At 37.0% G+C, this 24,629-nt stretch overlaps 1 protein-coding gene across 2 annotated transcripts; it reads right to left on the reverse strand.

The window, feature by feature from the left end:
• CLDN18 (claudin 18) lies at nucleotides 1–24,037 on the reverse strand. Of its 2 annotated transcripts, none has more exons than XM_063306122.1 (5): nucleotides 23,750–24,037; nucleotides 6,726–6,890; nucleotides 4,173–4,284; nucleotides 2,468–2,578; nucleotides 1–812 (listed from the first exon to the last, which is right to left on the reverse strand). In XM_063306122.1, exons 1-5 carry the CDS (start codon nucleotides 23,967–23,969, stop codon nucleotides 671–673), a joined length of 750 nt encoding a protein of 249 aa, XP_063162192.1. In that variant the 5' UTR covers nucleotides 23,970–24,037; the 3' UTR covers nucleotides 1–670. The 2 variants fall into 2 exon arrangements, with proteins under 2 accessions (XP_063162192.1, XP_063162191.1); XM_063306121.1 differs by lacking the exon at nucleotides 23,750–24,037 and adding an exon at nucleotides 10,892–11,151.
• Between the last annotated feature and the right edge of the window lie 592 nt (nucleotides 24,038–24,629).

Here is a 24,629-nt window from a genome sequence, read left to right on the forward strand (position 1 = left end):
AGAGTGGATGAATATAATGAAATAAGAAGAAAGTGGAGTAGGACTTAATTTCCTCTGAGAGCAAGTGTATTTGTTTTAGCAATTAAGCCTAATTCATGTTCATCCTAATTAATTCTAATGTTTACATATTATTTTTAAAAATTAAACTAAAATAGTTTTTTTCACTTGGATTTGAATTCTGAGTGATTTAGGGAAACCTCTGGAATAGATTAACAAGATATGCCCAATACTGTAAAGCAGTGTTTTTCAAACTTGGCAAATTTAAGATGTATAGACTTCAACTCCCAGAATTCCCTAGCCAGCATGAATCTGAAATGGATTCAACATTGTACACTGCAATGATGTTCCAGTTTTTACTATATAATTACATCTATTTAAAATATAGTAAATTGGCTAAGGAATGTCTTCAATTTTCCTTTGAACAAGAAGCAATTATTTGCAGGGGGAAAAATTCAGTTCATTTCAAGCTTACTATGACATCAGGATCTATTTACAGTCATACAAAGTGAACATTTATAAACAACTGGAGAAGAGATTTCCAGCATCATAAGGGCAAACCCAGGAATAATTGAAAGCTAGATAAGCGCCATTAGCACTTTGCTCTTGGTTTGGACTGCAGTTGAAGTTTTATAAGTAGAGTGTGGAACTATATATCATAACAGGACAGTTTCTATACATAGTCATATTTTGAAGGGTAGGAACGTCTTCCTTCATCACTTTTGACAGTATTATTATCCATTACTGGAGTCTTCTTGGTTTCATAAGCAGTTCCAGATTTATATCCAGCAGACTTGTAGGAGACTGCCTTGTAACTGAAAGAGAAGTAAATCAAGGTGTCATTTAGTGGAAGTGGAAGGTAACAGGATATGCTGGAGTTATCTGCACTGTCCTTTTCATAGAATGACTGCAGTATAGTTCTCTACACTTTATAAATATCCAGTGTCTCCATAACTAATATAACATTAATGGCCCTCTGTCGGCATCACGGAGTGAACCAGGTAGGAATCACAACCAGATGAGCTAATTCTACTTTACTGTAAAGCTACCTTGACAGAATCTTGCAGGTCTGAAAGTATATTTCTCTCCGTCTCCTTTACAGCCCAAGAAATTAGGGAGGGTCACTTCTGAGCCTCTTGCCCCACCCACTATCCAGCTGCAGGCTATTCTGTTTCTTATCTGACCGTTCCCTTGGCAGCGTCTCTTTGCCCAGTCTCCCACAGTCTTTCCCATATATCGTTACACACTCACAATGAATTGATACTAAGTATGTATTGTGTGGAGAGAGCCAGTATGGTCTAGTGGTTAAGGCAACGGGCTAGGAACCAGGAGACTGTGAGCTCTAGTCCTGCCTTGGGCATGAAAGCCAGCTGGGTGACCTTGGGCCAGTCCCTCTCTCTCAGCCCTAGGAAGGAGGCAAATGGCAAACCACTTCTGAAATTTTGCCAAGAAAACTGCAGGGACTGCAGTTGCTGAGAATCGGACATGATTGAACAGCAAAAAAAAAAAAAGTATTATGTACCCTTTTAGAACTAGCCAAACAATCATCTCCAGCCAACTGAGAGACTCCAAACACAATAATGTCACAGTTTGTCCCACCCTTGATCATAGGCTTGGGCAACAATGGCAGTGCCAGGAAGCTACCCACTACTTCGATTTTCTCACATTGCCGCATTTGCCTAACATAATACTGCCCCAAGCATTACAGGAAAGCGAATAAAGCCAGTTAAAATAACAAAATGTTCCATACCACCAAGATGATAGATGATCAGCTGGGAAAGGGAAAGGGACTGTCTCTGTGGAGTTTTGCCAGCTTCACAGGGAATGGATGGGTTAGCCACATAAAGTCAAGCTTCATCACTAAAGAGCTGGTCTTACTGTGATAATATTATGGGAAGAAATGTGCATGTCCAAAACTGCATTTCTACAAACTCATTGTCCATCTGATAATTCAGGAATAGAATAGGTTATCTGCCTGAATTATATTTGAATATGTATTAATAATCTACAGTATTCTATTTCCCACCCTAAGAGTAGCTTTCCAGGAGTCTGAATTACAGGTATTTCTATTAGTACTATTATGGTACATAACTACTACTACAGTGCTACATAATGGTGCACCTTTTAATGTAAAACATCAGTAGTTGGACAATTCGGTCTTTACTGGATATTTACTAAATCAGTCAACTAGAAGGAAGAGGGTAATATTATGCAAAAAGCTAATGCATTAACAAATGTATATGCCATATTGTTTCCAGAACCATAATTTCAGTCCTGTCTTGATTATCTCCTGCTTCTGACTTTAAATGTTCTTTGGTCACTGTTATTGCTGAGATTTATTTTTCCTCCTCTTTCTATAGAGGTGGCTCATAATTTTTTTAAAAGGTAGAAAAACTGGGCATTGGAAGAAAAGGATCTTCTAGAGTCTTTCCTCATAAAACATTGTTCAGTTGTAAGAACAGGCACTCACTGGGTCTCTTCGGGTACCAGTCCTCTGCAAGCAATGCACATCATGATGCCTCCCACAAAGGACAGGCCTCCAGCAACCCATCCTACAAAGAGAGCAGCACCAAACGTGTATCTGCAAAATGAAGAGAAAAGATTGATTTTCTGAAGAAACTGGGTCAGGCTAAATTAACCCTGGATTAATTGCACTGAAATCAGATGGGCTTGAACCTGTGATACCTAATTTGCCCCACTGGTTACAATATGACTGAAGCAAAAATGCACCGCCTCAACACCCAGGATTGTATGCAGCCCCTGATTAACTTGGATGGGACTCCCTGAATCTCCCTCCAAACTGCTACCAGATTATAATACACACACACACATATATATAATGGGATTCAATTTATTTAATTTTAATAAATTTTATTAATAATATAATATAATATGAAATATAATAGATTTATAGGGCTGCCCAACTCAAACACTGACTCTGGGTAGCATATAAGAAAAACAAATAATAAACAGGAAATTAAACATTAAAAACATTTTAAAAAACAACCTAATATATAAAATAAAAAATGATGACCAAAAGGGACTGCACTCAACTGGATCCAAATACCTGGGGGGAAAGCAATTATCAAAAAGCAAGCAGAGTTGGGGTCTATATTGGGGGGAGAGAGGAGGGATATGGATTACACATCTATGTTTTGACATAAACTCATACCCTTCTTTATCCTTGCCCTATCAATTTGTTGGACTGTGACTTCCAGCCCACTAATTAAAGCCTTTGGCCACAAAAAAGTTACATATCCATGAACTAAACAAATATATTTTGCAACAAACCCAGTATGTTTAAGAGTTTGTAAAGCTATATCTAAAATATATATATACTTAAAAAATAGAACACTTCTTCCTAACTTAGAAACAATCCTTACTCTGAATTCAATAGAGCTACATCAGTTTATTAACAATTACCACTCTGGTATAAACAATTGGTGAGTTTAATTTTGTTTATATTCTCTTTTTCTATATCCTTGTAGATACAAGTTGCTTTGTTACATTGGTAACCTTGATTATTTCAATAACACTTGAAGTTTGTGAAAGGATTTGCTAAGATGTTCAGAAAAGGTGGCAGAAAACACCCTCCTGACGTTCTGAAAGAACTGTCACATTTAGAAAACTAAATATACAATCTACAAAGTAAATTATATTTATACTGGTTTAATTATCCTGAATCAAAGAATTGTTGGATTCTGTTTCATAATAATCTCTAGATTAGTCTTGTTGTGAGATCCATGTTGAGAGATCCTCCTGCAGAACTATAATCTCCAAAATTCTCTGGGGAGTGTCAGCCCTTCTAGGTAGACCAGACTAGGAAATGAAAATTATGAATATGAATATTACTTTTATTATAGGGTTACAGTAGCAGAATCTTGCAAGTCTGAAAGTGCCTCCCCCCTCCTTGCCTTTATCTATAAGAAAACTAGGGAAGGTAAAGCCTGGTCAAATCTGAGATGTTTTCTCAAATTACATTTCTGCTTTGGACTCAGATTTATTTTATCTGACTGTTGTCTTGGTTGTGGCTCTTCCTCCTGTTCCTCAAGGTTATTCTCATAGCCCATTACATGGAGAGAGAAAAGATTATTAAAACGAGCTTACTGTTTCAGTGATGATATTAGGAAACCAGTGGTAACATTCTCCTTCTAAATATTGTGGTCTGAAATTACCTTACTTGGAGTGACTCCATCATTCCTGGCTGGTACATATTAGCTGTTGACATCCAGTAGTCTGTGACAAGCATGTTGGCAAAAACAGAAACTCCGCAGATAGCACAGAGGCCTATCAGACAGAATAGAGATTCTTAGTCTCAGACACAATGAGATTGTAGTTTGTCAAAACTGATTTTTTTTTTAACTTACTATGCAATCATAAATAGGGCAATATTATGACCATGCAACTGTTTTTTAACTCCATTGGGTTAGATATAAGCTATATTTGTCAGGAAATGTGCTCACACAATTTTGCTTTTACTTCACTGTAATGCTCATGAAGTTTAAGAGTATCCATGGCTACTAGTCTACCCACAAACCTGATTATCTGCTGCTGGGAAGGAACAGTGACCTATTATCTTCATGTTCTTTTTATGGGAGTCCTATGGACCTTTGCTTATCTATTGCTGAATAGGATACTGAAATATAGACATGCTGTACATCTGATTCAGCAAAGAACATCTTGTATCATTCAACAATGTGAGTGAATGAAAAGGTGCCCAGTTTGCTTGATGTCTAATTGTACACTGTACATTGAAGTACTATATATGAGCAAATGCAGGTGTCTTTGAATGACATCAGTAGCATTACCTGAGTTTTTCCAGAAACCAAGCATTAAGTTATTGTTCCTCTCTATTCTGTGATGGTCAGACTGGACCTATAATATAATCAGGAAGCCCTTCGGACAGTCACTCATGCCTTTGTTATCTCCCATATAGACTACTGCAATGCACTTTACATGGGGCTACCCTTGAAGAGTACCCGGAAGCTTCAGCTGGTCCAGAATGCAGCCACGTGGGCTATTTTTGGCGCCCCTAGAAGGGCGCACATAACACCTTTGCTATGTGAGCTGCATTGGATACCAGTTTGCTTCCGGGTCCAATTCAAGGCATTGGTTATCACCTTTAAAGCCCTACATGGCATGGGACCGGGTTACCTGAGGGACCGCCTCTTCCCCGTATCATCAGCCCATCCCACCCGATCATGCAGAGACGGCATGCTGTGGACCTTGTCGATAAGAGAATTCCATCTGGTGGGGTCCAGGAGGCGGGCCTTCTCAGCAGTAGCGCCCGCCCTTTGGAACATCCTGCCCCCGGAGGTGAGATTAGCCCCATCACTCCTAGCCTTCCGGAGGAAGTTAAAGACCTGGCTCTGCCACCGGGCTTGGGGCAGGGAGGAGAATCAACATACTTGGGGTTGGCTAGTGCCTTAAAGTGCCCCTCCTACGTAATGATTGAAGAGATCATAGCCATCTGGATTTTATGAGCTGGAGCAGTTAAGAAATTGTTTTAGTTTTAGTCTTAATGAGATTTTATTAGAATTTTATTGTATATTTATTCTGTATTGTAAACCGCCCAGAGTCCCTCCGGTCGGAGGAGATGGGCAGTGACAAATGTGATAAATAAATAAATAAATAATCATCCAGTACTGGGCACCATATTTTAGGAAGGACATTGACAACTGGAGTGTGTCCAGAGGATAGCATATAAGAAGAATTCAAGGAGACATTATATCTATCTTCGAGTGCTGAAGGGCTATCATGCACAAGATGGGCGGAATTGTTCAGAGTTATTCCAGAAGAAAAAAACTGGAAACAGTGAACTTACATGAAAAAGGAAGTCAGTTTTGGCTGGACATCAGGACATCTTATTTCCTAAGAAGAAGAGCTCTTCTATAGTGGAACAGACTGCCTTCAGAGATGATAGACTCATCTTCAACACAGGCATTTAAACAGAGTCTGAATGACCATCTGTTTGGATGCTGTTATAGTAGATTCCTGTACTCAGCAGGGGATTGAACTAGATGATTTTCAAGGTCCCTTCCAACCCTTCCATTCTATGATACTATATTGCACTTAGAACATCCAGGGGAGCTCTGCTTCATGACAACACCATGCCATGCAGAAATAATTTGTCAGTTATATTCTCAACAAATGCTGTTAAAACAGCATTAAAAGTTAATCCACATTAAATTGATTGCTTGATCAATGGGTACAGAATGGAATAAATCATTATAAGCAAGATAAGTGACATTGTATGAAATAGGCAGACAACAATCCTTTCCATCCCCCTGCCCTGAAATCTACACAGGGTAGTGGGCTAGCAGTGGATGGAGTCTGAAATGGTGGTAGCTTGGTTAATTTTTGAAGTTGAATGGGGAGGATGGTGCATGTAGTGACCTTTTCAACATAAAATCCCCTTTATCACAATTCTTTTCAGCCTCAAATATCAGAAAGTGGCTCAGATGTGATCTTATTATATTGGCCCTCGTAAGACCTATCAAAGCATCATTACTAAGGCTGTAAAAGCCTGTTTGGAATGGATATAAGAAAGGTAGCCTGCTAAGATTATCAGAACCTAATGCAATTTTTAGTGATTGAGAAGTGGGGAAATCTAGCCAACTAGCAGTCCGTGAGACTTGTAACTTTTTAAAATGTTCTCCATCTCTTAATTTTAATCCTCCCTTTAAGAACAGATGGCATCTTGGGGCCCACTATAAACCCTAACTCACCAGCCACAATGCACATGACTCCGGCAGCCAAAGTCATGCTTGCCTTTGAAGAGTCTTCCATGTTGCCCATCCGTAAGCATTTCAGGGAAAAAGTAGCCACCAGAAGACCAAAAACACCCAGTACAATGCCCACAATCATCAGTGCTCTTACAGCCTGGAGCATCGCTGTAAAAAAAGAAGAAAAGAATAGGAAAGTGAAAGATGGAGAAGAGCCCCAAGTGAATCAATATGTAAAAACGTTGTTCACAACTATGTACATAAAAATGAAGTAATCTGGTTCTCAGCCACATTTTTTTTTCACCTTAGACTTGGGATCAGTAGGAATTACTGGAGAGAGAGCTGAATGATCAGTTTGCTAACACAAGATATGGTCATGGTCATTAGTGTGGAGGGATTTTAAAGAAGAGAGTAGATACAGGAAAACTATTCACCATTATAATCTTCAGAGGCATTTTCTCAATGAATGCCAGTTGCTGGTATGCCACAAGCAGAATCTCTGCTGCCTTGAACTATCGGGCAGTGGGTTTCCTAGGAGTGTCTGCTTGTTGCTTTCCTGGAAGTATCTGGCAGTGTCTAGCTGATAGTCAGCAGTAGGATGCTGGACTAGACTGAACCTTAGGCAAGGCTAGTGTAGGATATTCATAGGAAAGAAGGAAATGGCTGTTGGATTATGAAGCAATTGCTTGAAGTCCCTTTTAAAAAAATCCACATTCATAGCCTCTTTCCACGGGTACCCATTCTTCCTGGTAGAACAACAGTTAGATTGTAAGCCTGTGTGCATATCTCTTATCTTCTGTGTTTGCATATTGCGCCTAGCCCCTGAAATGTCCCTTGGTTTTTGTTACTGTTCTTTTCCAACCTGTAGAAAGCTGGCATAACCAAATTCTGATCTTTATATCCATATCAGGCTTCCAATGCTTCTCTCCTCCAAAGAAATATATTATTTGGTCATTAAATAATCATTAATATAATGTTATATTTATTTTAATAATTCAGTACTGAAAAGTATCAAAGATTTCAAAGCAGGAACATGTTCTGTAAGAAGAAATTTGTTACAATCTATAAAGATTCTATTAGTGAGCATTTATAATGATTTCTTAAATACAAAGTATTATGGATGCTGTCTACAAGTAAGGTACAACGTATCTGTGAGCAAAATGCAGCTGGGAATTGTGGTTTTACCAGGATTTGAGACCATATTTTTCATATAGGCTTCATTTACTATATCATAGTGTTCAAGCTACAGTATCCTTATTACATGTATCATAATTATATCCAATGAACACAGTGCCCAATAATTCACCTCATAAACAAATGTGTTTACAACGAAGCAGAGGAGGAAGATAAACCCACCAAAGCCTTTTGGAAACACTAGATTTTAGTGGAATATGTCGCCACGTATTTCCTGTCCAAGAGCCAGTTTGGTGGAGTGGTTAAGGCATCAGGCTAGAAACCGGGAAGCCATGAGTTCTAGTCCTGCCTTGGCCACAAAGCCAGCTGGGTGACCTTGGGCCAGTCTCTCTCTCTCAGCCCAAGGAAGGAGGCAATGGCAAACCACTTCTGAAATCTTCTGAAATCAAGAAAACTGCAGGGACTAGTCAAGGCAGTCGCCAAGAATCAGACACAATTGAATGGCAGAGAAAAGAAACTTCCTGTCCAGTACCCTCAAATCAACTAGGAATTCTCCTTTGAGTAGAATTTGGCATCAACCCTATCCTACATTTTATAGGTTTGTACTCCTTTCATTGCTAAACCATACACCAATTCAACCCAAAAACCTATTGGAACAACCAGATCTTGATGTTCCGAAGGAGGGAAAGTCATGCTTCTGTGGCCCCTGCAAATAGCAATCCCCGAGCAAGGGGACATGGACAGACCCCATTCTACTCAATGTTATCAGGTAAGCAGAAGTTATTTGGAGAAGGCAGTCCTGCAGGTATTCAGGGCTGGAACCATGAAGTGCCGTAAATGTGAAAAACAACACCTTGAATTCTACCTGGAAGCCAATTAGTAACCAGTGTAGTTCTCAGATGAAAATGTTCTGCATCTAGGAAACCTGTGGCAGATATAAATCCGGTACATCTTCCTCCCACATTTTCAGGTTAACAGGTATTTGGCTGCTCTTTTCCTGACCTTGGAAGTCTCAGCCATTAGTCCCTTATTTATAAATTCATTCTCTCTCTGGCATGAAAAACAGGGGTTCACACCTCATCAACTTCAGCCCTTGCGCCATTACTACTGATACGAAAGAAGCAAACATACAGTATCTGCCAGATAAAAAACATGTTCTGACCTATTGCTTCCATACACTGGGAGAGAAGCAAGAGATCCACTGTTTTGCTACTCTTTTCTAACCCAATTTAGGACTGTTGTGCTAGAGTAGAATCCAGTACATACTTAATTGGTGGAAAATCCCTTAACAAGTATTGGATCCTACTTCTGTAAAGACATGTATGACACAGGACTGTAAATTCAGAAAAAAATATCTAGATAAGAACTGAAAAACACGAGTTTACAGGCATACTTTGTTAATCACTAGATGAGCTGCATGTTTATATGCTATTTTTTTCAAAATTATATTGGGCAAATTGCTTGTTAGGGACAGATTTTAATTCAATTTGGGGTGACTTACTTCTTTCCTATTGCTCCAGTAATAATTCAATGTTTAAAATTAATAAAAGGTCAGAGAGAGATTTCCATATCTTGGAAGTGTTGAGATGATGACTCTAGTAATTCTAGAAGGCATATTTATTAAGATCCCATATTATTTCTGCTCTTCCCAGCATGACCAGATGAAAGATCTTCTTCATTACTGATTTAATTGTCCTTTCTACCAAGACACTGAAGAAAAATATATCTTTCATTTGCTACAGATAACTTCTAACTTCTCAATGCCTAATACAAAATTTATTTCCTTTTAATGGTTATTGTATGACACTGAATAAAGTTGTTACTTTTTAAATGGAATTAGATAAGAAATGTACTATATTTTGTACCTACTAGATTATGTAATTGTTTGATTATTATAATTTACAAATATATTTCGTACCAAAATGATGAAGAACTTCATCAGGTACGTATGCAAAATTTGTTAGTAAATCACTAATATTAAGATATTTAATAGAATCTGGCTAGCTCAGAACTAGTTTATTCCTCTTACTCCTGTCCAATGATTCCATGCACACATTAACTTTCTGATGATAAAACAAATACATCCAGCAAAAAAAAAACCTCTTAGTAATATGAAACAAAGTATATCATGATAAGCTAAGACCAAACCACACTGATTTTATGTTAGCACTTAAATATGACTACTAGAAATTTTACTGTAAATTAGATTTGTAATTTAAATCTCAAATTTGAATTCTTAACATGAGATATATAACTAATTAAATTTATTTATTTATTTATTTATAGATACATACATTTATACATCCCATCCACTGTGGGTACTTTGCACTATAAAATGCCAGAACAATAAAATAAAAGAACAAAGAGATATGCGCCCATAGAAAAACCATGCCAAACGAAACCAAACTTATTAGCATATTAGATGTGTTTCACTGAACTTTTTCTAAAAGTTGATCAATCTCAGAGTTGTTTTATAATTTGTAGTGTATTTGTACTACTCAAATATTAGATCAAGTTCTTTTTTTGTAACAGGTATGTGTCTACATCTAACTTCTGTCAACTACATACCCTCATGAGTTAGGCACAACAGTAATATCACGGAAAGTTCTGAACTTTCAGAAGTGATATGAAATTAAAACGACATTATTTTATTCTCTAATATTTTAAGGCCAGCAATCTACTTTTCATAGAATGTCCTGTGGAGAAGAAAGTGGATGGATTATATTCATATAAGTAGACAATGAAGAAGTATATATTAAATTAGTCTTAATATAACAAATAAAAACCAGTGCAAGGAAGAAAGCTAACAACTTTACACCAATTTTGATTTCTTTCTTTGTAATACTAAGTTTAAACATTAGTATTTTCTATGCCCCAGTTTTTTAATGACAACAATACACATATAAGTACATATATCTACTCATTGTAGTCAATACAATATCCATTTATATTAACAACCCTTTTAAAATATTGTATTTGCCAGTCTACAAAAAGCTTTTGTTTTCATTGTATCTCTGGGGTAGCTTTGGCCATACCTGGAAGCCCAAGGATTGTATAGTAAGGCCGACACTCAGTTAGACCCGAACTCTGACTCACACAAGTCCTCCAAAGCCCCTGATACAGGAATAGCGATGTCACTGGGTTATTGTATAAATCCTGGGTACTCCATGGATCCATCGCTGTGGCCACAATGCAGCCAGCAAACCCGAGGGCTGAGACACAAAAGCCCATCACTTGGCAAATTGTGGTAGACATGATATCTCCTTCTGCTAGGAAAGCTTAAGGTAACACCAAAGTCCCCGTCACTGTACCAGCAATTTGTGGCAGCTCTTATCAAATGGTTTCCATTAATAAGTTTTGTTTGCTCAACCTGTTTTTACAAGATAAAGCAGTTTCAGTCCTGGTGAAACTGTTGAGTGCTTCAACCTGGTGGCACTAGACTAGAAACTAGAACTTTTCTTGCTAGTTGGTCCAATAGTCCATCTAGATCAACTGACAGGCAACTTTATCTGATAAACTGTACTGTAGAATCATTATATATACACATACTGAATTATCTTATTTAGCTTTGCATACACCATGAGCCTGACATACCATGAATTAGCCTATTATGAAAAAAAGAGAAAAGAACAATAGGCTTACGTTCATTTTCCCCATAATGATCTTTCTCAATAATGTGATCAAAACCTAGTCTTGTTTTGCCTTATTTTATTTTACTTTTGCAAAGCACTGTAACGTAACATTATTTCTATGTTGTTATTACTGTAGTTGCGCCAAGTATGGTGCTGCGTTTTAAAATATTCACAATGTTCTAAATAGGTAGCACTTCCTGTTTAACACTATGCAGTTTGATGTTTGGGGAGACTCTTGAAGGGTACGTTTGCTGTTTAATGCATCTATTACCATTTAGAATTAAAGACAGAATCACAGGATTTAAAGTAGTAATTTTCTGGGGTTTTGTAATTTAGAGAGTGTTTTCTAGATTAAAAGGATCAAAATTAATAATAATTTTGGACTATCTATAGAACTATGACACAGTTCTGTCTATTAATCACTGCACTGAATGAACAATGAGTAAATTTTTCCAGCAGGTTGCTCTCCTACCCGCCCCCCCCCCTTAATCAATCTCTAGCATTGTGCATTTCTTTTGTAATGTTACACTAATCTGGTAGTGTGTTCATGAAAGTGAAAAAGAACTTTTGGTCTGCATGCTATGTTTGTTTTTAAGTCTTTCCTATTTGAAGGATTTTGGAAGGGTACAGAACAAAAAGTTTCAGAGTTATTGTAATATATGTTACTGAAATGTAAAGCATTTTAATAAATGGTCATTAATAGGCAAAATCTTAATGACTGAAAGGAAAGTTTTGATTTAAATAGGCTATGATGGATTATTTTCATGCCAAAAAACCATTAGTCATGGATTTGACACTTGATATTACAGTTTCATGGATAAGTGTTGTACTTCATATTAAATGAAACTTTGTTCTATAGACATAAATAAAATTTACTTTCCTATGTACAAAAGATATATTTGCAGAATAAATATTTATGTTTGGAAAAACATGCATAAAAACACTCATTTTAATATATTTTAAAAGCCCTCAAATTAATACAAGAATGGAACAAATCAAACATATGAAATGAGAATTGAGAGAAACCAAAACAGAGAATTTCACTCATCCCTAATTTAACCTATAGATTTCTGAATCACACTGGTGCACAATTACTAAAAAAATTAAGACAACTTGTCTTAAAGCAATACCAGCGCTGCATAAGGCAAGTATAGGGTTTACAAACAAAAGATGCAAGTCTTGCATAACTATACAAATCACAGCCAGAGTTTTAGAACCCCTGGTAAAATAGCCTGTAATCCACATTAAAGAAATTAGGTGATCTAGGATCTTGGGAATTATTCTGAAAGCAGAGTGGTATAACTACTTTGAGGTGGCCTTGAGAAAAGGAAAAAAATTATTTATGTATGTATAAGAATTATGTAGTCTATATTATGAACCACAGCCCTGGGCAGCTCACAAAATGATAAAAACATGAAAAACAAACAAACAACCCCAATAAAAATAATCCAAGTAAGATAGAGGTATTGTTTGTAGGGTAACTAGCTATGCTGGAGTTTACAACTTATCTCAAATGAGGAGAGTCATCTCTGTAACCAGCCAATTGTACAGTTTAGGAGTTCCCCTGAGCTTATTCACAAATTTCCCACCCATTGGGCACAACCATGTCAAAAGAGGACTATAGCCATGCTTTTATTCTTCACCCTGGCATCACATCTCCAATATTTCATATGCACATTCTGAAAATAAACATTAATGTGTGAGCAGCTGTTCTTACATAGACGAGCTGAACAGTTAAGACATTTGTTTGTAGGAGTATCCCAACCAGGACTGATGTCTCTATTAGGCATAATAGGCACAGTGTCTAGGGCCCATGAAAATGTTTTAATTTGTTTAAATCAGAAAGAATAAAAATGAAGTAGAAGCTATTTAATTTCATGCCTTGTCTTTCGGCCTTGAGAATATACACAATAAACAGAATACAAATACATAAATACTAATACATATACATACAATTCAAATTAAAAGCTCAGTCATATATTAAATGCCACCAAGAAAATGTTGAAAATCATATGAAATATAATTTTAACACTATTATTTTTATGGAGGGAGGGGCCCATGAAGGCAAAAGTGCCTAGGGCCCACAAAAGACACAATGCAGCTCCAGCCCTAATCCCATAATTTCTGCAATTGATCTCATTCAGTAAGCTCATGTTGCAGACTGGGGGTGGCTGAAAGGCATCCTAAAGCATTATAAGGCTGTCTCTATTTTTCACCCAGAAAAATAGTCAAAAGTACTTTCTACCAGCTATGATTAGTTCTCTAACTGTAGCCCTGTCTGTACAGAGTTTGCCTTATCTCAGTTATCAATATACTCATAACATTCAGAATGAACCATGATTTAGTCACTAATTTTAACTTGATGCAAAATGCACGCAACAGATATTAGTGAGCTCTAAGTGATAGACTCATGTGATTGACCTTCCTTGTATTAGTTGCATGACTCTTTAAAATGCTGGGATTAATTTTAAATAAATTACTTTAAAGATTATTTTCTCCCATACTGGTTTATTCACATTTTGAAACCAGCATCCAAAACCCTACTAACATTTCTTCCCCATGAAAGAAACTTGGCTAGTCAGCCTGATAGGGCAATTTTAAAGCAAAGGGATGCCTCATTAAGTAATTGCTTTTAAAGAAGATCTAGTTTGTTTATCTTTCAAGGCATTCTCTTAAACAATAATTAACTTCACCACTGAATTTACAAAATAATCTCCAATTATATGCTAGATTTCAGCACTTTTACCAAACTCAATATATTTTCAATGTTCCCTGCTATTTTTTATTCATTTTCCATCCTAATATTGTGTACATGGTTACAATTGCTTTGAAATGGTTTTCATTCCAAAGTGTAATGTTGTAACCATTCAAAAATAAATAAAATTAAATTATCAAGACAAGTACATAAGATAGGAGCTGCACTAACTTTATGCATCACTAAAAATTAATAATTGAAACAATTCAGGAGGGAGCACCTTTGATTTAGCATTGACTCCTGGCAACTGCCTGGACAGGCCGCTGCAGTTTTCTTGGCAAGGTTTTTTGGAATTGGTTTGCCGTTGCCTTCTTCCTAGGGCTGAGTGAGAGTAACTATCCCAAGGTCACCCAGTTGGTTTTATAACTCTCAATCTCCCAGTTTCTACCTTGCTGCCTTAACCACTATACCAAACTGGCTGTCCAGAAACAATGGTACCTGTTGATTAATTGATTGATTCAAGTGGGACAGTATCTTACCCCAATATTCCCCAAACTAGCTGTCTTCCAGATGTGTTTGATTCCATACAAAGCACTCCCTCTTCCAATTTTTCCCCACAATAACCCTGTAAGTAACTTGGGCTGACAAACAGTGACTGATCCAAAGTCATCCAATGAGCCTCCATGGCAAAATGTTGCCTTGAAATGGGTCTTCATGATCCAGGCTGAAGAAATGTAATGTATCATCAGAGAATTGCCATAGTAGCTCAGCCTTAACTGAGCATATTATGACTGTATTCAGACCACATGTTCATAAACTGTGGTTTATAGAGCAATGGAGAATGACTTCGCTCACATGTTCCTTCCTGCCTCATGTAATTGGAGGAATGGAAGATATGCATGACTGTAGCATTCATCCACAGTTCCATAAATATAGGTGTATGAAGCCATAGATCAATGTACAAACACATCATATGTGGAAGAATAACTTTTTTAAAAAAACCTCTTCTTCAGAAAGACATAAAGACTGTGGGAGTTAGGACATGAACCCTAATTCTTCTCTTTAGTGAGTAGCTCTTCAGAGTGACATAAATATGCCAAGCTGCTTTGAGGTGAATTAAAGGGCACCCTGGATTTCAGCTCATCAGTCCTCTGATCTAAGAAGCTGCTAGTACTTCAGCAATGACCTAGAAGGAAATCCAGCATGAAGTTCTGGTGATGGGCAGAACTAAGCTTCTGTGCCTTGCAGATCTTCTGCATTTTTTCCAAGTTTGTGGGCATGTATATCTCTCAACAAGAAATACTTTTATAGCACCTCATATAATCTCAAAAATGGTATTTTACCACTGAAGCTTCAAAATGTTACAGCATGTGAGAATCAATTAGTCTTGGTAAAAAGATTAAATAACTTCTAGGAGGGGAACCAATACAGACATATTTAATGTACCCACAAGCTAAAGATAGGCACATTTTTAGGGCTATTTGGAATTTAGGTACACTCACAAAATGGCAGCCAGTCAGCATAGCCAATCAAAAAACATATTATCAGAAAACAAATTTAATCTGTGGATGCTCTCTGTGAATTGCTATTTGTTACAAAATAACATAAATTACAAGAAAGGCAGTCTAAAAGCTTATAAAAAACCAAATTATGTTGATGTTGATAAATAAGACCATAGGAAAACTAATCAATGTGGAATTCAGTTATGGAGAAGCACATAGCTCTAAAATAATGTAATAAATCATGCTAACACCAGTAACAATGGGTGGGTGACTAGCACTGCCATCCCAAGGAGGTATGGTCAAAACTTTTTTGTGTAAACTACAAATATTTTTCAGTAGACAATCCTCCTGTTCTAATGTCTTCTGCCAAGCAGTAGACTCTCGGTGTGGCTTGTTGGAAGGAAGCAGCCACAGAAACAATTTGTCCTTTCCATTTGAAGGTGGAACAGATTCATCTTATCTTTTAATGTTTACTTAATACAGTCTGTTATTAAAATTTGGTGAAAAACTGTAAATAGTATTATCCACAGTGCAGACTGGGCTTAAATGGACTTGGAAATGGACTTGGAAACTTGGAAAGAAGCTGTGGAAGAGCTGCAGGCAGCCTATGTATCCTCCAGCCTTATAAAGGGATATCAGGAGGAAGATGTGCAGTAAAGTGATGCTCAGTTGATATCTAACTGTTGATATCCTTATGCTGAGACAATTATATTTCATGGTCTCAATGGTCAGATTTGATACAAAGTTGTTTCCTAAGTCAGGTAGGCATTCCATATAGTTAAATCACAGTATCTATTAAAACTCTTATTAGAAGACAATGAGAATTAAGTTACAAGCTACTCTTCATCCTGAGTTCCAAGTAACAAATTATAGGAAGAATGATGGGGGAAGAGTCCCATTATGAAGTCACCCTTCTGTATCCGTCAACAATTACTGTGCTGTACATTCAAATTCATACAGCACGTCCTTTGTCAGAAAACCACACCCTAATCCCAGTTTCAGCAACACACACCTTTTTTATCAGCCCATTCCTCAGACAAACATGTCTTTGATACTAATCACTGCACCCACTGGGACATTTGAATGTTATCATCGCTGCTCCTAGGAAATTACCTGTTAACTCATGTTGACTTTATTTTTAACAAATACAGCATACTCCCACAGGGTGACATCCAGCCAGTTCAAACCTGAAAAAAATAAGTCTTCCCCACCCTCCTGAAGAGTGAAACATGAATAATTACAACCCCTGAGATAATCTGATTTTTTAAAAAGAAAAATATGAAATAATTCCTTAAATTTGAAGACCACTTAGGTTAGGTCTTTAAGGCTAAATTGTCAGGATCCACGTAGAAGTTAATTCTGAGAGCAGATCTAATCATCACACTCTACATGTATAGGAGTATTATTATTTATTTATTTATCAATTTTTTACTACTGCCCATCTGCCCCACACTGGGGACCAGTATTAATTTGCATTGGTCCCTCATGTATCCACATTGGACATTGAATATTCCATAAAACACAGCAAAAACAGTGTAAGAATGGGACCGGTGATATTGAAGGATTCCACAATCTGGAATGATTTGCTATACTTATAGAGTGACCAGTTTGCATTCTGTTAATAACCTCTGTCAAGGATGGAGAGTGTGTGGTCCTGCAAATAGTCTCCATTTTCAACTCCCTCTATTCCTAGCAAGTACAACCAGTGGTGAAGGATTATAAAAGCTGAAGTTCAATACTGTCTTTGAACATTTCTGCTATACATACTGTATACACACACACACACACACACACACAGTAAAAGCAGCATGAATTATTTTTAATTTGAATTGCCATGATGTTTCAAATGAGTGACAAATACAGCAACTACAATTTTAGACATCTTTCATGAACTTAATAGTTTTTTTTCCTCTTAATTACACTAGACCATAACCAAGTATTGCCATCGGGAATCTGACTCTTTAAATTAATGATCATCATTGTGACCATTTTCTCACCACAAAATGATACCATACCAATATTTATAAGAACCTAACTATAAGGAAGAATATTGGGGAAGGGTGCCTGTGAGGATCAACAATGGTTAAAAAAAATACATGGAATACCAAGAAAGATAAGGAAAGAAATCTGGAAATAATTTTGTGACATCTATAATCTGGAATCAAAGATGATGTTGCAGAAGTATAGGCAAATATAATATCTGATCCATAAAAATGGTTGATCAAGAATCCTGAGAATGCTGCAAAATGGGTAGGTAAGTCCATAGGGGAAGGATAGTTGTATTAAACAATATTATGTTAATTTTGATATGATTGGTAACACTAATGCCAGCTTTATTGATAGATTATTTATCCTTTTGTTGTTTACATTGCTTTTTGTTTTGATAACACTGTATGTCAGATAATAGGTCCTTGACAACTGCCATACTTTGGGCTTCATTTGGAAGGAAAAGTACAGTTTAAATACTGAAAGGCAAATGAAATAGTTTTTAATAGTGTTGGTTCAGTCAGTCTTGAACTTCATGGAAGAAGTCATGGAAAGATCCATGATGAACTAAATGTTGTAATTAATTTTATTTAAAGCTGTGTTATATCATTACCTTAACAAAAAACCTTATAGACTCAAAGCAAAATCCTCACCGAGGAAGTTTAGCAGCAGGTTTCAGGTTTGTGAATATGTGTCACAATTCATTTATGGCACCATTCATCCATTGTTTTATAGAAGTGTTCTGCTTTCTTTAAATCCATTGGGATTTATATGTTGAATTTTGTCTTCTTACTCATCATTTTTATAGTACTTCTTACTACTTTATAGTCCTAATTTTAATCTATTCACTGCATCATTTTCCAATTAGGTGCCTTCAATATTACATGTAACATAAAAAGAATAAGAAGTAGAATCAAAATAAATTAAAGGCAAGAGATAAGAGAAAAGGAATATTAACCAACTCTTAAGTTTACAGCAACACCATTTAATATAACTCTCCATGTCTTTCTACCCTTGCAAACCATTTTTATTTCTACTACATCTGTACACTGCTTCAAATATTGCTTTTTGTTCTTAAACTTCTCTCTTCTTTTGAGAATCTCATCAGCTCCATCCAACCATGACTTTCTCAGTCTTCCTCTTCATTTCAAATAATTTATTCTGTGTCGGTACACTGCATGCACTGCAAGTATGTCCTAGTTGGTGGGATGCAGACAACAGTATGTTGATTTGCAAGGTAGACTCTAAATAAAAGATCCTAGCTTGCATAAATATCATGAACATGCGTGGAGTAAAACTGGGTTTGATTGCACTTGTGGAAGACTAGCCAAATTATGCCAAAATTGATTGGTATTTTGCCCTTAACATGAGCAGGGGATGTTGTGTAAGGTGTGGACCCAACTAAGGCTAACAACATTTTTCTTTTTGTGGTGAAAAGAAGTATTATGTGAATACCAATGTGCAACAGATTCCACTAGGAATCATTGGGAATGGGACCGAAAACAAAACAGCTAACTTAGTTATGCTATTATATAAATCTATAGTACATTAACTTCTGGAATAGTGCATACAGTTGTGGTCACTACCCTAGAAAAAGGATATAAGACACCTGGAAAGAAATTCAGAGAACCAAAATAAATGGGAGATTATATATTTTTGTTATGAAAAAACTAAAGCATTTGGGATTCTTTAGTTTGTAAAAAAAAAAAAAGACAATGGAGAAGGACATGGTCTATGGCATGGAGAAAGTGGATAGGGAGAATTTTTTTTTCACCCTCTTCCAAAACACTAGGGCTAAAGTCATTCAATAAAGCTGACTGGGAGCCTGTTCAAAAAAGGGAAAAGGAAGCACTTCTTCACACAGCCCATTCTTAACCTGTGGGACTGATTACAATAAATTAGGATCACAGCACTAATTTGATGGTTTGGAAGGGGGACTGGATAAATTCATGGAGCTCCATCAAGTGCCATTTTCAAGAGTCAATATATCTTCAGACTGGAGGGAGCATTTCAAGGGATACTATATCAGTGCTGCAAAAAAAATGTTATATCTCTTTGCTTCCATTTGTGGTCAGCCTAAAAGCAAACATTCCCCCTGATAAAACAAGGTCCCCTAAGCAAAATTGTATGTTCATGCAAGTAAATACAAGTAGCACTCTGGTATTTGGCAGAGCAAGGTGGAAGACTCTGACAGTAGGGGCAACAATTACAGTCCCGTGACTCTTCTTTGATTTGAAATAGCCTACTGAAATTCCTGCAGATTTCTATACTTATTGATCAGGATGTAAGACATCTGTGAGATTTACTTTAAAGTAGATGGATTCTGAATAACTAGTTAATGGCAAATTCTACTACCTGGGCTGGGGGAGGACATGGGATGTGGAAAGAGAGGGAACAAGTACTAGCAAACTTGATTGTTTGGGGTAAATTAATTCCTGCTTAGCTAAGCATGTATTGGTTTGGGGTATAATCCTCCGGGCACAGGTGTGACTACTGAATATTCTACTGTAGTATAAACAGCTTGAGGAATGTGATGCTAAAAAGGGACATTTTTCCCTTTTCAAATATATTCCTCACTAGCATATCTTTTTTTTTTTTTAGTAAACTACTAATAATTTAGAAAAGTACAGTGTTTAAAAAAAAATCAAAGATGTTTTTGTTTGAAAATAGGAACTGTAGAGTGGGAGGGAGGTTGTATAGAAAGATAATACAGAAAGCAAATGCATTTAGGTTGCCTGGCTACTCTACTCCAGCCTTACTGTTTTTATTCACTATGACACTATTGTTCATAATATAAATTGCCATTGTCAGAATAATAAATAGGGCTTCATAATAGAAATACTGGCAGACCCATTAACTATGTCCAAGTGAGTGAAGTAGCTCTAATACTGTACAGAAGTGGGTGGGACTCAGTTAAGGTAAGCTTATTCCTCTGAACTGTGGATTTTATAGTGCTACAGCAGTGACCATTGTTATAATTTGATTATTTATACTTATTTGCTTTCGTTCTCCATTATTTGTTCTAGTTGGTGGAAAAGACATTTTTATCATAGCCCAAACCCCACTTTATTCCTTTCACTAAAAATGGAGCTACACCATTGGAAAGACTATTATTTTGTGTCTATACTCAAGAGATTAGAAATACACACAATGATACAAGAGGAAAGAATTTCTGTTTCTTCATCCCTTCAAAAATTAGAATGTCCCTCAAATAGACAAATTCAAGTATAAGCATAATGTACATGCATAGATACACAGACAGACACACTCCCTTTATCCTAAGAGTTATGCTTATGAAGTAGAAATAAACATGAAGACAAATATGTATGGAAACACAAACACACGCATAGCACACAGAAAAAATATTCAAAAGGTTTCCCCATTTCCATGGGTGAGGAATTTACATGCTAATTGATTTTGTGTGTAAAGACTTTAGGATGACAAGTTAATTAAAAAGATGTACACGGTGCTGAATCTTGCAGAAAACACTCCTGGCTTGGGGACTGATGTTACCTTGGCCAAGGAATCTGTGATAGCTTTGTCTCCTATATCTCTCAATATATGCTTTGTTCCCAAGTGGTTCTTTCTTACTTTAAGAGCCTGGGGAAATGAGGTACAGTACAACATTTCATATTTTACCTCACAGCTGCCTTTGTTTTGTTATTTTGAATGTTAAACATTGGGTACTAAAAATGGATTTCCCTTCAGCCAACAAATGAACAGATAATCACATCACCTATACATTAAAACAGGGTTCCTCAACCTTGGCAACTCTAAGCCGTGCAGACTTCAGCTCTGGTTGGAGAATTCTGGGAGTTGAAGTCCGCACAGCTTAGAGTTGCCAAGGTTGAGGAACCCTGCATTAAAACATTGTCATTCTGCAGCCGCCACCCCCCAAAAAATCACTCAGGGACATTTGTTCAGGAAGATATAAGGTGGCTAAGAAGAGAGATTTCATCTGGTTTTCCAATAGAACTCTGAGTCGCCTTGATTTTACAAAGAAGACGTATGTGGCTGAGATGCTCTGACGTGCTCAGATCTACCCACAAAGGTGAAATCACACACTCACTTCCTACATTACCGTGGCCTGTTTTGTGCTTCAACCACTTACCCATTGCTGCCACCATCCCAGTCTTTTTGGCTTATGGCAAGTTGACTGGCACATCATCAAGCTGTGGCTAACAACTTGGACCAAACTGATGTTGCTTTCTGATCATAAGTTGAGGATTCAAAATAATTACAGCATTTTAGATCAGCAGGTTATAGCTTATTTATCTCTTGGTTTTATTTCACTGTTATTCTGAGATCTCATTATAATTGTTTTAATGCAGGTTTTGCAAACTACCTAATATCATGGGAGACTGGAGAAGAGAAATGTCAGTGTAAAAATATTGTACAGATGTGTGTGTGTGTGTCTACAATGACAACTACATCTATATCATATCTATACCTGTAATACACATACAACTGTGTTCTTTCAATCTCTAAGCCTGGCTGTGCACTGTGCATTTCATTAGTCTAAGCTAATTATCCAGGTTGCCATTTATTTTTTATTATGAAATTGGGGACAGATAGTCAAGCACTATCTCATTTCTGCCCACCCAGTACATTTGGGCACAGTGGGTGTGCTCCAAGTCCCCTCAAGTAAATGTCATAGAAGCCTGCCCCTGCCCTCTGGAGCAGCATCCCCCCAGAGATACAGAAGGCGCCACTCTCCTGGGGTTCCAGAAGGCCCTTAAGACCTGGCTGTGTTCCCAGGCCTGTGGAGCCTCTATCTTGTTTAGCATATGTTTATTGTTTTTATTAATATGGTTGTTTTAGTCTGGGCTGTCTTATCTTGCTTTGTGTGTGTTTTAATTAATTAAATAAAAATAGGGTTTCATTGCTCTCACTTGCTTCTGTTTCTAACAAGTTATCTAGCCATTTACTGTGCCTGCGATACTTCTTTCATTAAAATATCACATTTCCCACTTCTTCTCTTTCCAAGACAACAGTCCACATTTTGTGGAACTATATGAATAGAATACAGCTATCAGTTTTAAATTTAAATCTGTCCTAGGGAAGAAACCTAAGGACGATCTTTATCCTGAACAATGTTAGGCACCCCCAATCAGTTCCTCCATATGCCCTTGGGAGTGATCCCAATTTAGCTTCTATCTCCCTTGATTTCCTCCAGTGTCCCAGCACTCATTGCAGCAAATGTGGTGCTCTGATCCGGAACTTCTCTCCATAGAGAAGATATATTTCTGCCTCATCCTGCTTGGGCCCCACCACAACTGCTTTTTGAAGGTAATAGAAACTTTGTTTATCAGGGTTTATATAATTATATAGCTTTAAATAATACAACTGATTTAGGAAGCACAAATATAGAAACTTCATTCAGAAAAAAAAAGAAATTGTATGTTTTGTATGTCTGGGAGAATACAAAAAGTATCTCCAGAAACAAGTCTCCTTAGTGAAGATATTATTATTATTATTATTTGACATTAAGTTACAGACTGTTTTCCAATTATTCACTAAAAGACAGGAGAATAAGGTACATAGAAAAGTTCTTTCATGATCTGGTCTTCAAGGACAAAACTGAGAATACCTATAAAGTGACTCCAATCAATAAAATAACAGACATAAACCAACATTAATGACAGACTTTAAGTAATGCTAGTGTAAGAGAAGTAGGGTTATAAATCTTTAATTTTTCATGTCTCCACTTTGTTTTCACTTTGGGGAACAATAATATAGCAAAAATGTTAGCTTCTGTTACTACTTGGTGAATTCTGCATTCATATATTCAACTTTTTGGCCCCAAATTAACGCACCAGAAAAAAAAATATATTCTTTTTTTAATTATAACTGATTTGTTCGAAATTTAAAGCAGATGCTATTAAATGTAAAGAAAAGAATCAGCATAACTAGCCCAGGTGGATCTGCTTGGCAATGCAGACCTCTGAGGGCACAGCCCCAAGAGCAGACTAAATAGGGAAGAAGAGAGAGCCTTGGTAGGATCCAACGCAATAGCATTGTCGCATTGTCATTTCATTCCTGAAGCTCTTTGGAACTACACTGAGCGGCATTTCCTACCTGGCAGTCCAAGGATGGTCAGATATGGGCGGCACTCTGTAAAACCTGAGCTCTCCACAGCACAGGTACGCCATAGTCCCTGGTAAGTATTGACGGATGTGACAGGACTGTTCATAAGATCCTGTGTGCTCCACTGGTTCATGCAAGCAGATACAGTAATTCCAGCAACCCCTACCAGGCATACCATAAAGCCCAAGGACTGGCACATGGTCACAGACATGCTAGTGGCTTCCTTTGAAAATGGGCTTGCAAGGCACAATAGCAGGCCTGGGATCTCCTCTGCCTACTTGTCAAACAGAAAGGCGCTTTTACTGACAGGTGGCTGCACACGTCATTAATGGGATGGGAAGTCTGCCCTGTGCCACATGGACTCGCCCTGTTCCCTTTATCTGCTTCAGTTAGATTATTTGCCTCGATCGGTACCAAGGGCCATTTGTTACCCTTCCTGCCAATGCCTTGCTCTCTATTTACTTTCTGAGGGTAGTTTTCATGACTAATTCTAAGGGTTGGCATTAGTTGAGATTTGCAGGCACCATTCTAGAAAGAAAAGTTGGTTGTACTGTTAAAATAGAATTATTTAGCATAAAAACAAAGGCAGCTACTACTCTCGTTTTGGTTTGAATGTAGTTTACTGCTGATGCTAGTGACTAGCATTCAGGCGATGTCACAAAGGACACTATACAGACTTTGATTTTAGCCATATCCTCCATGCTCCAGTAGGGTGTCAATACTGAAAATGTTTTCTACTGAAATACTCAAGATGGTGAAAAGTAGATTTATAAAATAAATAACAAAATTACCTTCATTTTAAATATGCATTGCTAAAAAGTAATATGGCATACATCATTTTGATTAAGCCTTAATCAGAATTAAAAAGGGC

This window comes from Candoia aspera, chromosome 6 (assembly GCF_035149785.1).
Source record: "Candoia aspera isolate rCanAsp1 chromosome 6, rCanAsp1.hap2, whole genome shotgun sequence".
In the NCBI taxonomy this organism is placed as follows: domain Eukaryota; kingdom Metazoa; phylum Chordata; class Lepidosauria; order Squamata; family Boidae; genus Candoia; species Candoia aspera.

Bases quoted from the DNA above. Each gene is read 5' to 3' on its own strand.
- CLDN18 (XM_063306122.1), bottom strand. From the start codon at position 23,969: ATGTCTGTGACCATGTGCCAGTCCTTGGGCTTTATGGTATGCCTGGTA. The intron at 4,285-6,725 runs GTGAGTTAGGGT...TCTGTCTGATAG, and splicing joins AGTCATGTGCATTGTGGCTG to GCCTCTGTGCTATCTGCGGA. The intron at 813-2,467 runs GTGAGTGCCTGT...CTTCTCTTTCAG, and splicing joins CTGGTACCCGAAGAGACCCA to TTACAAGGCAGTCTCCTACA.